The 18,785-nt window shown below is 39.1% G+C and overlaps 2 protein-coding genes across 2 annotated transcripts; one reads left to right on the top strand and one right to left on the bottom strand.

The window, feature by feature from the left end:
- Nucleotides 1-1,579: 1,579 nt before the first annotated feature.
- On the top strand, nt 1,580-2,470 carry LOC130990345 (uncharacterized). Its single transcript, XM_057914566.1, has 2 exons — nt 1,580-1,981; nt 2,073-2,470. Exons 1-2 carry the CDS (start codon nt 1,820-1,822, stop codon nt 2,343-2,345), a joined length of 435 nt encoding a protein of 144 aa, XP_057770549.1. The 5' UTR covers nt 1,580-1,819; the 3' UTR covers nt 2,346-2,470.
- Nucleotides 2,471-15,377: 12,907 nt separating this feature from the next.
- On the bottom strand, nt 15,378-18,460 carry LOC130990344 (8-hydroxygeraniol oxidoreductase-like). The gene is made up of 7 exons (XM_057914565.1): nt 18,192-18,460; nt 17,954-18,096; nt 16,882-16,919; nt 16,402-16,801; nt 16,096-16,332; nt 15,719-15,877; nt 15,378-15,639 (listed from the first exon to the last, which is right to left on the bottom strand). Exons 1-7 carry the CDS (start codon nt 18,229-18,231, stop codon nt 15,526-15,528), a joined length of 1,131 nt encoding a protein of 376 aa, XP_057770548.1. The 5' UTR covers nt 18,232-18,460; the 3' UTR covers nt 15,378-15,525.
- Nucleotides 18,461-18,785: the final 325 nt, after the last annotated feature.

The raw sequence follows: 18,785 nt of genomic DNA, 5'->3' as shown, positions 1-18,785 counted from the left end.
AATCGAATTCGGGTCCTGAGCAGTTGATAGCTATCCTGCCAGGGCTAGTGTACACCAGTGACCGTGAGTCATCTAGCGGGTTGGCCGGTCAAGTGACCGTGAGAGGTGGCCACCTCTCCGGCACAAAGTTCCAGATATGATAGATTACAAGAGAACTTAGTCTGCAGACGAACTTTAAGAATCACAAATGAACTTAGTAAGCTTGGGCCTTTTTAGCGAAAAACTCCCTTGCTGTACTGTTTATGACGGCATGACAATTTACAGTTTTGAAGCATGTATTTTTATACTTAGGCATACGTGCCCACTGAGTGCTTTTGTACTCAGCCCTGCATATGTTTTCTAAATGTGCAGGTTGAGCTGATGTGATGATGGTGCTGCAATGAGCGGAGTCTCCAGGGTTGTTAATAAATAGTTAACCTGTCTAGAATATGTCTTCATACATATGTCTAGCTACTTTCCGCTGCAAGATGTTGTTGATGTTATAGTATGTTATGTCATACTTTGAGTCTTAAGAGAATGGTTTCATATGATGTATAACTTGATTAATGATATTAATTAAGTTTTATGCTGTCTTTCATAGACTATTTTCAATTGAGTATTCATGAATAAAAATGACGAGTTTTATTAAGATGAGTAAGTGTTACGGCTATAAATGACGCCCCTTTTCTTCCCCTTCTTCTTTAACCCCATCCCTAGTCGTAGATCACTCGGCTTAACTATCCTTAGTTAGGGCGGGCTGTGACAGGGGGGCAATTGCCCCACCACCTCATAGTGTAGCTCCGCCCATGAGCGTAAAAATAAGGAATTTGTGACGGGGTAGTGTCCAAAAATAGAAAATACACATTCTTGTAGGATGTACTAAAATGGCAAAAATGTACATTCTCATGAAAGAAAATGGAGTATTAATTGTGATTTATTATATTATAATGAATTTTATTTTAAAAATAAATATCATTAAAATAATAAATTCATTGTGGATATGTGACATAGAACTCTCTATTTCTCTAAGTGCCTTATTGAGAAAAAATACACATACCAAGGAAGGATGAAATATTACATCTATACTCATATTTATTATTTTTAAAGTTTAATAAATTTATCCCTTAGAAAAAGGTAACTTTTGATAGTATTAAAAAAGAGAGTAGAATAGAAACTTTATCATTATTTTCATCTCAAATTTGAAGCGGGATACTAATATTTTTCTTAATGAAACACTTAAAAAAGAATAGAAGGAATAAAGACAGAATTTATTTAGCATATATTGACATGGTTAAAATATGATCATTGATATTGAATATTGAAGGAATAAAAGGCTGTCGTTTTTTAGCTTTTAAATCTTCGGTCAACGTGACAGATATTACCAGTTGGGAAAAACAAATATATAGTCTTAGAACAAGATAATAATCATATAAAATATCAAGCTTAGAACTAGTCAATAATCATATAAAATTTCAAAATAACAACTATTATGGGTTAATGGGCTAACATGGAGTTGAATTGTATTAAGGGTTAATTACGCCAAAAACCATGAACTTTGGGCCTATTTCCAAATTTTCCATGAACTTTGATTTTTATCAAATTTTCCCTGAACTTAAAGGCGGGAACAATTTTTCCATGAATTTCGAAAATCCCCAATTTGACTGCTGAGTTGGCACCATTTAAGTCGCCTGAAAGCTGACTTGGCACCGGCGACGATATGAAGAAACGACGTCGTCCTATACCCATAATACTACGTCGTTTGATTAAAATTTTGTTCCCTAAATCTAGAATTTAAGAAATTGCATCCCCATTTCGTCGGTTAGGGTTTCAGAAGGGAGAAATGAAGTTCACGCCATCTGCCTCCTGTTATAGCGCCTCGTCCTCGTCCATGACTACACCAGATTTCTTCCCTGAATGCGCGTGCAAACTTCAAGTGGAGATGAAAACGTCGCGAACACAGCTCAATCCTGGGCGAAGATTCTTGAGATGCTCCAACAAAGAGGTAATTTTGACGTTATTTTCGTTTTGAGTTTTTCTCTTGAGATGCTCCAACAAAGAGATGATCCAACACAGCTCAATCTTTGTTTTTGCAGAAACAATGTGGCTTCTTTGAGTGGGTAGATCCTGAAGTAAAGCCTAAAATTGAAGATGACGAAGATGAAAAATTGAACTTCTGGATTGGAGAATGCTATCGCCTAGGGAAATATGTGGAGGAAGATATGAAGCGAATTAGATTGTTGGAGAATGAAGTCAGACTCCTCAGAATGGAGAACGTCGAGAGCAGCAAGTGTTCGATGAAAAAGATGGTTGCATGTGCTTGTGTTCTGGGTGTTGTTTGTTTGGTGATTCAAGCTTTTGTTTCGTAGGTGTTGTGGGTGTTGTTTGGTTGGTGATTCAAGCCTTTGTTTGTTAGGTGTTCTTGGTGTTTGATTGTTAGGGTGTTATAATGAGATCTATTTTGTAGTGTCATTGTAATCTCATTTACAATCATGATGACAATGAATTTCTATGGATTTCAATGGATATATGCAAAGTAGATCAATAACATATACATAACAGATCAATAACATATACATAACTTGTTTAAGTGTTAATCACTTTACATCTCAGCAAAATGCTTGCAAAAACTACATCAAAAGAACATCAGTATGCTATCAGAGCAACATCAAAACAACAACAAATTTTCTTCAAGGATTGGATTGAGATTCTTGTGTGGGGCCCGTCAGGCAGATCTCTTCTCCCCTTGGGATTTGCTGCAGTCCACTCCCAGATGCAATATATGAATTGCCTGTTTGCTCTCCACAGTAAAGTCCTATTCCTTTGCTTGCCTACAATGAATATCATTTAACATAGCTCAAATGCAAATGGAATAAGAAACTAAAATGATCAAATATTATCAGATGCAATAGTTTTGGGATATACCTCTTGCCTCTCCATTGCAATATCCCTAGCCCTACCTTTACCCCTGCCACTGCCACTTCCCTTGGGCCTGCCTCTGCCCCTTCCTCTTGTAGTAGCCTCTGTTGTATCAGTAGGGTTTGTTGGGATTGTTGCTTCTGTTGGTTCAGGGATTGGGTACTTTCGAGGGCGTCCAGGCTTCCTCTTCTCACCATCAGGTTTCTGTACTTCATCATTCATACATCCTCTGGAATTATGACCCTCTTGTAAACACCGTTGGCATGTCATCTTACAACCAGTCTTTCTCAGCCTTGAAGGTTGTTTAGGGTCCTTCTCATCTGTGTCTCTTATTCTCTTCTTCTTTGGTCTGCCGGGCATGATCCTCACCTGTGGGGGTTGAACTGGATATCCCTCAGCCTTTGGCCACAACCTCTCACCATTGATTGGCTCAAGTGGGAAGGAGTATGCCCTCAAATAAGTCTCTGTGCTCAAATAGTTATGCACATAAACGGCTGGATCCTCCTTCATAAAGTTGATAGCAGAAACAGCATGCACACAAGGTATACCAGTTATCTCCCAACCTCTACAACTGCAAGTCTTCTCAGGAAGAGAGACAATAAACATGTCATCTTTGTTTGACACTTCAAACTTTCCTCCTAGCCCAGGGTGAGAAGTACAATACCTTGCTAGTGATTTAAGCTTCTCAAGTTTCTTCCTAACAGCTGGTGTAAGTATATCAGTGACAGTCATAACATGTTGAAACTTCTTATATTGTCTTTCCCTCAGCCCACTTCTAATGTCCTCTAACATATGGATGATATGTTTTCCCCTAGCACTCAGAATATACCCATTAAACGTTTCTGACACATTATTATCCATCATGTCACTCACACAGCAAGTTGAAAAGAAAGCCTTACAAAACCTGGTAGGATCTCTGTTCAGCAGATCATCATATGCCATCATATTTTCAGTTTTGAGAGTCTCCATGACTGCATCCCATTCCTCTACGTATGTGGCCCTGACTGCTTGCCAGAATAGGTTCTTCAATGCAACACCTTTGAACTGCTTTTTCCAGTTCATGTAGACATGGCGAGCACAATTTCTGTGCTCTGCCAATGGAGCCAACTCCTTGACAGCATTTGTTAGCCCCTGCATAGTAACATCATTTCAGTATGGACACAAGACATATAAAGCCATAGTAACATCATTTTAGTATGGACACAAGACATGGCAAGGCAAATACTAACCTTTTGCTGATCAGAAATCAGTGTAAAACCACCTCCAACAAGCCTCATTTTCCACCTCTACTACGGCCCAAGCTATTGGGTACATCTGGTTATTGCCATCCTTCCCTATGGCACATAACAGTTGCCCCCCTAAGTGTGTTTTCAAGAAACACCCGTCAAGACCAATAATTGGTCTACACCCCTCTAAAAAACCCCTCTTCAATGCAGAAAACCCAATGTATAACCCCTGAAATATACTACCATCACCACACAACAGTTCAAATCTACCTCCCCTATCCACCCTCATCAACTCAAGAATATAACTTCTCAACTTGTTATAGTGACCCTGCACAGTACCTCTTAGCAACTGCAATGAATGTGCCTTAGCTCTATACAACCTCCCATTAGGAATAGCTATGTTAAATCTCCTTTTAACATCATTCCTAAACTCTTCAATACACATCTGAGGTCTAACTCTGAAAACCTCTGTGTATTGTTCCCCAATCCACTTATAACTAGCCTGTTTATTACCCACTGCAAATGAACAAGTGTGCTCCTCCTGTAGAATTTTGACCACCAAAGAACTCTCTTTCTTCAGCATACTAGCAAACATTCTCCAGGGACAAGGATCCTCACAAAAAGCCTCACATTGCTCCTTGTTCACTCTCCTGAAATGAATAGGATAACCCTTTACAATGCTCCATGAAATCAGTGCCTTCTTGCATTGAAATCCATCCTCGAAACGCATACCCAACACTAATTTAAACTCAGACATATCTCCCCTAGGATCATACACTGACCTACACTGTTTACTCCTAACAATTTGCCCATCCGAGTCACTACTATCAGAACCATCCCTGTCAGAATCACCATATTCAGATAATCTATCTTCTACAGTCTCCTTCCCCACTTCCATGTCACCTATAACACCTAAGCTCTCCCTTATGTTAGTTCTTGCCTCTTCATACTCTTCATCTCCTGATCCTAACTCTTTATCCCCTAGTGAATCATCTGATTCAACAGGTTCTTCTTCAATATATTCAGGAAGAAAATCATCAGCATCCTCATCTGCAGTATCAACCTCCTCCACTGCCATCACAGGCTCCTCCCTACGCAACACCTTCTCTTTCCCCTTCCCCTGCCCACAGCTACTCTTAGTGGTAGTCACAGTCTTTGTAATTGTCTTAGTAACAGTTTCACTGACAGCCTTCACCTTCCCCAATTTGCCCTTCTTTCCATCATCCACATAGACACTAATAGACCTGATTGAAGATGTCATGCATCGAATCATCTGCATGACTTCTTTATCTTCGCGCACATCCATGAACACTAAACTTCGAGGAACCTTAAAAGCTAAACACCTCCAGGAAGTATAACCAAGCTTCTGGATTTCCTCCTCTAAGTCCAAATACCCGAACCTATCCTTATCTAGCCCGAATCTACTCTGCACTTCGCCACCTGAATACAACCTTCCTGAGCCTAAATTGACGAACTTACCTCCATGGTGTATGTACAACCCAAATTCGTCGCTGCAAACGAATGAAGTACCAAAATTCAATGCAATGTTCAAAGAAAATGAAATTTTTTGGCGCAAAAGAACTACTATCTGAACCCTAGAACGGGAAAATTTTTAGTGAAGCTTAGGGCACCAAAAACCCATGGGCGAAAACTCGAAAACAGTGGTAAATCGATATACCTGTCCCCCATTTTTGCAAAATCTCGTCGCCAATATCTCGTGTCTTCTTCGCGCGCAATATGTCGTCTTCTCCGCAGGTCAACTTCTCTCCACAGTTTCAGTCAATATAGTGAAAATTAGTGAGTGTGAAAATGGTGGGTGTGAAAATGGGACGGTGAAAATGGCGATTTAACCCTAACATTGACAATAGATGATAAGAAATGAAACGACGTCGTTTCAGCAGCTACCACGTAAGATCAGTTTCTGCCACGTAGGAGCCAGGTCAGACCGGAGTATTACCGGAGCTGAAATTCATGGAAAAATTGTTCCCGCCTTTAAGTTCAGGGAAAATTTGATAAAAATCAAAGTTCATGGAAAATTTGGAAATGGGCCCAAAGTTCATGGTTTTTGGCGTAATTAACCCTTGTATTAATCACTATCATGATTCATATTATAGTACGAGTTGCTAGGAGTTGACGTTGACTTCAGCAATATATTATAGTACGAGTTGCTAGGAGTTGACGTTGACTGCAGCAATAAAGTACGTGCATGCATTATTTAACATACACAAATACTCATGTGCAATCGGTTGTACCGTGCAACTGGTTTCTAGAATGACACTACTTCATTCGGGAAATGACACTTGAACATTTACGAATGACACTACTTCAATATACAAATGACACTTGAAGATCTTCAAGTGTCATTTCCCAAATGAAGTAATGTCATTCAGAAACCAGTTGCACGGGAGAGTACCTCATCTACATAAAACACCTAGGCTCGGAATCGGGTTAGTGGAGCAAGCTAGCAGCTTAGCAATATTGTAATTAAATAAGTAGGACATTTTTAGTGGTAAATTCTATGCTATGTCGATCGCCCTGCGCATCGATCACAATAGCCTCAGACGTGGCCCCTTTTTGGTAAATTAAAATTCATTTTTTTAGGGCTAAAAAATTCATTTGGTTATATCGTGTTAAAGAGAGCCCGAGCTAAAGAAGATGATTAAAACTGTATTTTTATCAATTGACGAAAGTGAGGCTCTATATATATGCTGAGCAAAGCTGACATAATAACTACCTAATAACTTGAGCTAACAGAATAACGTCTCTTCTTGATTGATTCGAATTGTTGATGTGGAGAAAATAAGCTTAATCCCATACACTCCCAACAAAGCTAGCCTGGTTCAGCAGCTACAAGATTCAAGCGACTTCGCAGCATACGAAAACGAGGCTCATCCGATAATGGCTTTGTAAACAAGTCTGCAACTTGCTCTGGAGAAGGAACAAAGCCAACTTCCATAACCTTTTCTCGCACATGAACATCAACTTCAATATACTTTGTTTTAACATGGAAAACAGGATTCCCAGCAATAGCAGTATTATCACTCCATCGCTTATGAGGGGAAGTTACGGTTGTTCCGTCTGTTCCAAGCATTCGTTCCAAAACACGTGTATCACCCTCACCTGCATTTACAAAGAGGTTACCCGTGTTAGCAACTAAGAAGCATAGGGACGAATACGAAATACGAAAACGATACAGGGATGAAAATATGTCATTTTTCAAAAAGATATGATACGATGCGCCAAAAATACGTTTTAATTTTTTTATTTAAAATATATTTTATACATATTATAAAGAAACAATGGTGTCAAATGGCTACATTGAAGATGCAAACACAATATTTGACCACTAATTGAAAAAACACAAATTATGCCCATTCATTAAGCAATATGCCTAATATACCCCCGACCCCACCCACCCCCCCCCAAGCCAATTTTTTTTTTTTTTTTTTACTTCCCCTGCCTTGTCTACCCCCCAGACCCCCGACCCCACCCACCCCCCCCCCCCACAGCCATTTTTTTTTTTTACTCCTACTGCCCTGCCTACCCCCCAGACCCCCGACCCTACCCACCCCACCCCCCCACCCACCCCCAAGCCAATTTTTTTTACTCCCCCTAGATAAAAATAAATCAAATTTTACTTTTGTTATTTTATTTTATGGCACTTACGGCACTATTAGTGTCATAAGTGCCAAAATGACCTTTTTAAACACTTCCCCTAGGGTTTAGATATTCCATTTAGGGTTTAGATTATCCATTTAGGGTTTAACATTTAGGGTTTAGCATTTAGGGTTTAAATGTTCCATTTAGGGTTTAGATGATGTTGTTGTTTCTATATTTGTTCTGCATGTTTGACACTTATGGCACTAATAGTGCCATAAGTGCTAAAAAGACCATTTTACTTTATTTTATTTTGGATTTTCGTTGGCACTAATAACACTATTAGTGCCATAAGTGCTAAAAAAAGTAAAATTTGATTTATATATTTTTATCTAGGGGGAGTAATTTTTTTTTTTTGGCTTGGGGGTGGGTGGGGAGGGGGGGGTGGGGTGGGTGGGGTCGGGGGTCTGGGGGGTAGTCAGGGCAGGGGGGGGTAATTTTTTTTTTGGCTTGGGGGTGGGTGGGGAGGGGGGGTGGGGTGGGTGGGGTCGGGGGTCTGGGGGGTTAGACAGGGCAGGGGGAGTAATTTTTTTTAGCTTGGGGGTGGGTGGGGTCGGGGGTCTTGGGGTAGTCAGAGCAGGGGGAGTAAAAAAAAAATTTTGTTGGCACTTATGGCACTAATAGTGCCATAAGTGCCAAGCTTGACACTTGTGGCACTAATAGTGCCATAAGTGCCTAACCCGACCCGCGTGCCTGATCCTACCCGGCACGCGACCCGCGCTCCTGACCCTACCCAATCCGCCCAATTAAGGGCAAAAACGTCCCAAAGCTATAAAAATGGCCAAATTTTTTGTTTTTTCAATGAGTGACCATAGTTTGTGTTTTATGATTCATTTTGGCTATTTCAAAATTTTACTCTATTATAAATTCATAATTCATCAATAAAATAAGCAAAACACTACTAATTCATGATAAAGTTAACCAAATAGCAAACAAAACATAGTCTTAATAGTTAATAAAACACACTCAAATGTTAGCCCTCTTCATTCATCATCCTCATTCTCTTCCTCTGTCTCTTCTTCTTAAATGTGTAGTATTCATAACTGCCAATATACAAATTAAAAATAAATTAAAATTGAATCCAGCCCTGCCCGTATTTAAATTGAAATCACCCACCCATTAACACCCATCAATCGAATCACCCCCCATTAACACCCATTGCCAAATTGAAATAAATCACCCAATCGAATCAACAACCCATTAACACCCACTGTCAATTTGAAAGAAATCAACCCACACCTATTATAATTCGACTAAACCCTAGCTCCCTAAGTGAATTAAAGAAACAAAATTAGAATCCTACCCGGCTATAGTCGATGGCTCTAGGCGCTCAACTGGCGGAGGCCTCTGGTAGCGACGACGTAGGGCGACGCGACGGTGTGCGTAGAGAAGAAGAGGGCTTAAAGTTTTTCAGATTGTGGAAGCGCGCTAGAACTAGGGTTTCAGGTTTGAACTTTTGAAAAAACGTATTTTTAATGGTCAAATGTATTTGACCGTATTAAAAAGGTATTTTTAATTAAAATTAGATTAAAATTCAGGAAAAAAATACGTCCCAGGGAACGTGTTCTGGGCGTATTTTCCCGTATCATCCCCGGGGACGTCACCAGAACGAGTACGCCCAGCCAGAGGGCGTCCCCATGCTTCAGAGGTTAGCAATGGTAGTTTCCTTCCTAGCGGCTCTTACCGAAGACTCGGGCTCATTAGTGTTGATTTTGTGTCCCTTGGGGCTTAGCGGGTTATCCTCTATGTCCATTATGGGATTGACGGGAACTCTCTCAAGCGATAAGCCAACGTAGGAAGAGCTTATGACCAGGATAGTTAATCTCATTAACTGATACTCCCTCCGTCCACAAAAACTGTGTGTTTATTACTATTTTCGTCCGTCCATAAATTTTGTGTATTTTCTTTTTTTAGAAACTCCCTTTATACTTTAAACCACATTCACACTCAATATTTACAAAATACTTACCCTTTAACACTAAAATCAAAATTTTCAACTTTTTCATTAAAACCCGTGCCCTCCACTCCACCACACACTCTTTGTGGACGGAGGGAGTAATTTCTGGGATTATAAACTGAAAGGATAGATTGGGCATGGGGCTGTTGCGTGCGTGACGCGTGACAATTGGGGGCGTAACTGTCTTGTGCCTATAACCAATTGATGTACAAGTGTAGTAAATATATTTGAACCGATGACCGAGTGAAACGCTCATGTTTAGTGAGTCACACCCAAGTCATAATCATTTTTTTATTTGACCAAGTTACTCTTTTATTTCAGTTCAGTTTGTTTACGCGCTTTGTCCTCAAGAGCGTTGAGACCAAGATAATCAGAAACATAAACCCTTTTTAGTTACACACTTGCAAAGGATATTATACTCAATTCCCTGTGGATTCGACCCTGGACTTACTGCTCGTTAGTATAGCTTTGGGCACAAGACTTTATTTGCACGAAGCTAAACGACGACTTCGTCAGTACGACTCGTCAATATTCTTTGATTGCCAAGGCCCCACGGTGGGCGCCAAGTTGTTGGAGATGTATCTGACAATTACCGAAGTGACATTAGTTGCGTCTGAATCGATGGGCACTAGCAACTTAAAATCATGAGCAACGTTAAAGCCCTCTCTAAGGAGCACCGGTGGAGGTGTCGATAAAAGGGCATCTAACGTTCAAGTTAGTGATTTGATATAAATAACAGACGCAAATAACGTAATAAAAAATAAGCAATAGTTAAGAGGAGATAGTAATAAGTGGTATATCCGAAAGATCGGGATGTCCCGGTGATCAGAGCTAGAGTTATTGAGCATTGTGGATGAGGGGTGACAGACGTCCAGACTAGCAGGGCTAGCCGAGCGATCACAACCTGGAGTCTTGTGAGCATGGAAGTGAATGGGAGAATGAGGGATGTGCGATTGCAAAAGTGGATACGAGTGGTAGTGAATGCCCTATTTCATTAATGAATTGGTGTGTATATGTGATAGACCTACGGGGAGGCGGCTAGGGTTAGGGTTTTGCTGGAATGTCGTTGCAACCTTAACGGTTTCGACTTCTTAGGACCTTAGGCAAACCTCCGTTTACCCAGAAGCCTAGGTCAAACTTGCTCCAAAGAACTTGTTCTTTGAAGTATAGTTGGCAAGTTTTCAAACCTCCTTTCGAGAGATAGAATCGAGTGTTTGAGTGGTAAAGGAGTTCAGGAAGGTACTCTGACTCCGTGAGATCCTAGCGCGGGTTGTGCTAGGAGTGAGAAATCCAACGCGAGTGAAGTGTTGGTACTGAAGAGTGGAATCTTCAGTGGTACGGTTGTGTGCACCCGGTAAGCACACGGTTCGGTTTGCAGTGCACCAGTTAAGCACTTGCGGAGTGGATTGTTGGTCTGATCAACCGACAGTGGATGTAGGAAGTGTTTTCCGAACCACGTAAAAGTCTCTGTGTTATTTACACCTTTCAGTTTTACATTCTTACTTTTATTCATTCATTTGATAAACTGAATATATTCTGATTAACTGCAAAGAGAAACCTAAGACTAACAACGTGCTCAATTGAGGCTATTACGAAACAAAGTTATTTCCGCTGCGTATGATATCAGTCTGACTGATTTATCATCTGATAATCAGGAAGAGTGATATCATCTCTGTTTTTAGCAAACTCGACTAAAGCCTTTACGTGCATCAGTTAAGTTCCAGTAACTTAACTGATAACTCCTTACTGAAGAGTTTTTCAGTATCAGTCGTCAATCCTGTTTGGTCAAAACTCCTTTATATTAACAGGTGTCTTAGTTTGCTTGTAAAGTTTTGTTTTGATCTCTATCTTGAGATCCCTCTGTTTTAGAGGAGAAAAATAGCCCATAGGTGTATTCCCCCCCCCATACACCTATTCGAAACCCTCCGGACCTAACAGTCGATATCCGCCACCGCCAACCCTCTGCAAACCTTAATTTAGTGTTGCCCCAGGCTTCGACGCTAGAGGGTGGCGACGACCGGGCTCAAAACCCTATATCTGCGCCGCCCCATTCATCTATTCATCTGTCGTCTGTCGATATTCGCCGAGGAGGGAGAGGTGGCCTCCGGCCTGAAAATCCTAAATTTGAAACCACCCCTTGTTCTAGTCCTCCCTCTTCACTCGCTCTCGTCCCTAGCCACCCCCGCACGACTGTGATCTGCCTAAGCTGTGGGGGACGCGGCAGCTCACGGCCTGAAAACACCCGCCGCCCCTCTGATTGTTGTTGCTATCTCAAAAATGGTCTCCTCTCCGGTGACGAAACCGACTCTGACGATTGGGATCTGAAATTTGGAAGCAGTGGTTAGTTGGCGGCTGTTGCAGAGCTCGAGAAGGAGATGAGGACTCTAGAGGAGGAGTGTGATGCGATGATGGCTTCGATTGCGGAGTTGGAGAGCGATTTCAAGGTTTGTGATGAAGAAATTTCTGAGACCAAGTCGCCGACTGAAAATTCATATTACAATTTTTTCAGTTTTATTTTTGGTTACATTAAATTCAGATTTATTTTTCGGTTACATCAAATTTTTCAAATCTGCCACAATCTTTTTCTGATTTGTTTTTGGCATGAACATAATTTTTTTTAAACAAAATTAAGATTATTTAAAAATACATTAAATAAAAAAATTAAAAATATTCAGATTATTATTTTTAAATTATTTACTTAAAAATAATTCATAAACTTTAATTAAATTGGTAATAACTTAATCCTAAATCCACCAACCACACTTAAACTACTAAACACTAATTCCTTAAATCCCGTGCCGAAAAGAAATGTATCATCTTGGTTGGGACGGAGGGAGTAGTACTTTGTTTCAATAACACGAGTAGTTAATTTTCTTGATTATGTGAGAATAATGAAACACTAGTCCAAATATTTGTGAGACCTAATTGGTTGTTTAATTGATTTAATTGGATTTTGATTTGTTCCCTGAGTAGAGAATTTTAATCTGGTTTTCTTGAGCCCGGTTACCTTAGGTTATTTAGATTAGTGTCAATTAGTTCCCTCAATCCGTAATTATTGGAATCAGGCTAATTAGTGACGAAGCTATCGTACCGGTAGTACAGAATAAATTGGTAGACAAATTATTACTTGTGTTTCTTGGGTAATTTGTCTAAATCGGGTTCCTACATCTTAATGTTATTGAAATATTAAATCTAGGTTTGACGTTTCAAACTAGGTTGTGTTTTGATAAGGGAAATAGTTATATCTGGCATCTATAGCTATCTATTGATAAAGTAAGTGGGAATTGGCGTACTTCCACTGCATTCTCGGTATCCTATAACTGATTGGTTCATGAAGATTAATTTATCTTTGCCTCTATGATCAGAGTAGTGACTAGTGTGTTCATGAGAATTAATTATCTTTGCGTTTATGATCATAGTAGTGACTAGTGTGGATTTATTCGAAGTCGAGTCCGTTTTATTCTTGTTTTATCTCTTATTAGTATTTACTTATTTTCTTAGTTTATAATCAATATCTCTCATATTTAAGGCGTGGTGGCTACACCAACTTGGTCTTTAGAAAATTGAGTGCTTTTACCCATTCTATGTGGTTTGACCATGCTTATCGATATACTATTATAATTCTTAGCTAGTTGCACGAATTATTTGGTGGTAAATGACGATCACCAGATGCCATATTTTTTGTATGATAACACGGAAGTAATTCTGTCTGCCTCACTTAAAATTAATTATTCCCTTCGTCCCACTTCAAATTACCAAAATTCTATTTTGGGTTGTCCCACTTCATATGACCCAACCCAAATTTAGAAATAAAATTGGGAATTTAACACTACTTTTTGGGTTGTCCCACCATCACTTTACACCTTTATCACACATTTCTTAATCTTTGTGTTCAATTTTTTTTGGTTCATTTGAAGCAGGACGGAGGGAGTATAATTTATTGAAACTAAATAGATATGTTGCACCATTAGCACAAACTATAAATCAAGATATTATAATTTTATTATTCTAAATTATAATTATTATTCTTAAATTAAATATATAAGAGGTACATAATAGGAAAATGAAATAAAATGTACACTTATCCAAATTTTCTAATGCATTCATAACCATATATTACTGAAACCTAAAAGATTTAATTATGTACTCTCTCCATCGACGATATCATTTTCACATTATGGACGACACGAATTTTAAGGAAAAGATAAATAATACTCCCTCCGTCCCATTAAAGTTGGCCACTTTCTAAAATAGGAAAGATTTGATTTAATTAAACCATTAAATTAAATTTAATTAAGATTCTAAGTTAATTAAAATATCTCATCTCTTTCTCTCTCTATTATGCCGTGTCTCTATCTCTCTATATTCGCCCAAAAGACACACACACACAACAGCCGCCTTCTCTCTTCTTCTCCGGCGGCACGCCACTCCCATGGCCGCCGCCGCCTCTCGCCCCCCGGCCGTCACCGCCTCTCGCCTCTCCGGCCGGATGCCACTGCCTCAAGTTTATCTCTTCTCATCTCTCACATCTTCCTCTGTCTGCGCCGCGACCGCCATGGCTGCCGCCTCTCTAGTCTGCGCCGCGACCACCGCCACCTCTTTGGTCTGCGCCAAGACCACCGCCTCTCGCATCTCCCTCTGTCTTCTCATCTCTAGCATCTCCGTCTCCAATTAGAGAGGTGACGCGATTTGGGGGCTAGGGCTTTCAGGCGGCGGCGGCGACGACCCTTTGTAATTTCGGAGTCGCGCCGCCTTCCTGGTCTCTGTAATTCTGGCAAGAGTGCGAGCCCTAGCCCCTTGGTCTCTGTAAATTCTAATTTGCTTCATTTCTTGGTCTATGTAAATTCTTTTATGTTTAATTTCTTGGTCTCTGTAAATTCTTTTTTTTGCGCCATTCGTTGGTTGATTTTCCAAATCAGAGAAGAGGAGGCTTGATTTTCGTTGGTTGATCGGATAATTTTTTCTTTTTTTTTTGGATTTTGGACCTGATTGGAGGAGATAAGACTTGGGCAAGATTTGGTGTCATTTTTTCTTTTAGTTGGACTTGGAGTTGGGTTTCAGATCGAAAGAAAATGGGGGATTCTTGACAGTGGCTGATGGCGGCGACTTCGCTGGAGGAGGGAGGCCGTGGATGAGAGGTGGCCGGTGGGCAGGTGGAAGAAAGTAAAAGGAGGAAGAAAGTATCGTAATTAACTCAATAATTTTGGTGGCCTCGCTCAATTAAAACATAACACTTAATTTATTAATCTCCGTGCCGAAAAGAATGTGGCCAACTTTAATGGGACGGAGGCAGTACTTCCTCTGTCCCATTACAAATGTCCCATTATTTTTGGGCACGAAGATTAAGAAATGTGTAATTAGTAGATAAAGTGGGTTGATGAAAATTATTTAAATATTAGGTATAGAGAGAGAATATGTTGCCAAAAAAGTAATGAGACATTTGTACTGGAACATCTCATTATGAAAAGTGAGACATTTGTAATGGGATGGAGGTAGGAGTTGATAATAATAAGTATTGTTGTGAGTGGAGTTTGGGTCCCACTATAAATATGTGGAGTAAAATAAAGTGTTACATGGACCCTACTACTATAAATGGAAGTGAAAATGATATTATGAACGAATCAAAATGGCAAAAGTGGAAATGATATCGTAAACGAGGGAGTATTATTTTTGTGATCCATATTACAATGATATCTTCATGAGAACCTAAACACATCTTACTTTCTTTATTAGCATTCCACATCCATAATTTAAGAATTTAAACTCAAACAAATTAGTATCCACTTTCCCTCAGAACTTGATAATAACCTTGACACAGTCAGGCTGTTTCATGTACTCCATAAATCCTTTATTCACATCAGCAAGTGAAACCTCATGAGTTATGAGATCACCAAGATTGATTTCCTGCTCAAAAACCACCACAGTTTTCTCACACTCCAAGCCAAAACAGTCTAGAAAATCAAGCAGATAATGGTTTTATTACCTTGTTGATACATTTCTCAACGATTTTAGGAAGATCAGAGTGAATTCTTACACCAACAAAGGTTGTCCCCTTAATCGTCCTCCCGAGCAACAAGGGAAAGTAGTTAAGCTCTGCCTTCTCCTCCGCTGGAGCACCGATCAGCACTAGCTCCCCGATTCCCTGAGGGGGCATTTACTTTTGAAGATTAGTTTAGAACTTAGATAGATAAAAATAATACATGCTAATTCGTTGTAATGTTAAATAAATTGTAACACTAATTGAGATATTCCAAGGCCATTGAGGATTTCTCTCATTTTCGCTACTTTTCTTGTTTCATATCCAATATTGCTAATGCTAGTAGTAGCAGTAGTAAGATCCTGATGGTTGAGGGGCCATACACTTTTTATGCTTAAAATGGCTTCGTTGAGGAGGGAGGGAACGCCCGTGCACTCGATGCAGTAATCCACACCTAGTCCACCAGTGGCCTCTTGGATCAGTTGTGAAATAGGTTTATCATAATGCTTAGGATTAACAAAGTCTGTAACCCCGAAGGCTTTTGCCTTGTCGCGTTTCATATCATTAATATCGATCCCAATAATCTTGGAGGCTCCTAGGATTTTTGATGCCTTGGCAGCCTGCATTCATTAAGTTAGTTTGAATGGAAAACAGAGTAAAACAGAGGATTGATTTATTGTGCTTCTTACTCCAAGTCCAACGGCACCAAGGCCTAATACTGCAACAGTTGAACCCCTTTCAACTTTGAGTTCTTTCCATGCTCCTCCATAACCTGTTGTGAAGCCACACGTAAGGAGACTGGCATGGGAAAGCGGCAGCCTCGGATCTACCTTAACCACGTAGTTGGATTCAACAACCGCGTATTCAGACCAAGTCGAGCAGCTAAACATTTGGTAGATCCTTTGCCCTTTAGCAGACATTCTTGATGTTCCATCAGCCATTAGGCCAAGTGTTAGAGGAAACTGGGAGCAAAGGTTCGTCTTCCCCGACAAGCAGTTCGAGCATCTCCCACACTCTCCGACATAGAGTAGCATCACAGTGTCCCCCACCTTGAGGTCCCTCACTTGTTCTCCAACACTCTCGATCACACTGCAATTTAATAATGTTCAACTATGTTTTCATCTTTGTTTTGTTTTCGTCTCTTGAAATGGAAGCAGATAGAGACTTACCCTACTCCTTCGTGTCCAAGGATCCGAGGGAACATGGGCTTAAACACGAACACGACACAAGAAAAAACAATAGGGGATTATCGAGACATGAAATAGTGAGGTGCACATATAGTTTGTACTATTACAAAAAAAAAAAAAAATCAATATATAAATTTAGCCCCTAATTTTTAACTTTTCTCAAAAGATTGTCCCCAACTTACATATTCACTTAAAAGATCCTTCATTTTTATTTATTTATTTATTTTATTTTATTTTTTTGTACGACGACGGAATAACGAGTTACTTAGAAGAATTTGCATTTTATTTAGGATAAATATCATAAAAAACCTCTGAAGTATACTCGCTTTATCAAAAATTCCCTGAAACTTTCAAAATGTTCTCTAAACCCTCAAACTATTGGGTTTTTATCAAATATATCCCACATCTATTTTTCGATCACCAAAAACGTGATGTGGCTCGTCGGATGCCACAATATAATTTATGTTCTATTTTTTTAAAATGCAATGGCAAAAACGACTTCGTTTCGTACCATATCATTTAAAAAAATTCACTTTGAAATTTAAAATTCGTTCCTATTGTGTTTGAAATTCACTCTAATAATCTAGAATTAGGGATAAACACAATAGAATATGGTACGAAATGAAGTCGTTTTTTTCATGCCATTTAAAAAAAGAAAATATAAATTACATTGTGGCATCCGGCGAGCCACATCACGTTTCTGATAACCGAGAAATAGATGCGGGATATATTTGATAAAAACCTGATAGTTTGAGGGTTTAGAAAATATTTCAAAAGTTTCAGGGGTTTTCATGATGTTTACCCTTTTATTTAAGTATAAACTTTCAGAGAAAAAAAAAAAAAACTAAATCTTATGAGAGTTCATTTAAGAATCTGGGAAAGTGACTCATCATTCAGTCATCGAATTTTGAAAGGCGGGACATGAATCAAACTTTCACAAGAATTGAGGATTTTTTAAGTGGAAATATAAATTGGAGACAATATATTTTTTGAAAAATACTAAAAAATTGGGGACACACGCTATGATTAAAGCTTACAAAAATGAGTTTCTTACATAGAGGGAGCCTTTCCAACATGTGGTATCTGTATGGCACATGCTGGCATACAACATCTTGATCCTAACTTCAGTTGATTTTGGTGGTTCCACTTGAATTTCTTCAACCTTCAAGGGCTCCGATTGTTTCCATGCCACGGCAGCTGCAGCAGGGATTGTTGAACAAGGATTCATCATATTTTTACATGTAAATCATACAAAATTTGAGACATAAGTGAAAAGAAATGAAAAGCTGCACCTTTGCAAGTTATGACTCCTGGAGTGGTGTTACCAGCCATTGTTGTTTTGTCTTGCTAATTATGCTCTTTGGGGAGGACAATCATATCACATATCTATATATAGATATACATGTGGAGCAGTGGAGGAGGAGGATCAAATCATTTCTTTTTCCATTAATTTGTAGGGAATTATGAATCATTCTTAATTGTTTTATTATCATAAAAATTAATTTATTATACAAAACGCATGATCATAAAATATGCATTATTGTATATATAAAAATGCATTATTCCACATAAAAATCAATCTTGGTTTCTCATTTAGTCAATATTTATGAACAAAATTATTTCAAAGAAATATTTATCAATCAGATTGGTTTTTAGTTTCTACACTTGAGATGACTCGCACCAAAATCTATGCATATATATATATATGGTGTGGTAATTTAAAATTTTAAGATGATTATTTTTTTCTTGCCTCTTTCTTTTTCTCGCTTCTTTTATGTTTTTTTCTCTTTCCTTATTTACACTGTTGTAATTGTTGTTATTATATTTCCTCTTCTCTTTTGATAAGGATCAGGAAATTATAGATTTGAGCCATTTATTTGTTGCTA

The sequence above is a fragment of the Salvia miltiorrhiza genome, chromosome 6, assembly GCF_028751815.1.
Source record: "Salvia miltiorrhiza cultivar Shanhuang (shh) chromosome 6, IMPLAD_Smil_shh, whole genome shotgun sequence".
NCBI classification, from domain to species: Eukaryota; Viridiplantae; Streptophyta; class Magnoliopsida; order Lamiales; family Lamiaceae; genus Salvia; species Salvia miltiorrhiza.
Note: the sequence above shows the minus strand (reverse complement) of the source record. Positions and strands in the feature narration are given on the sequence as shown.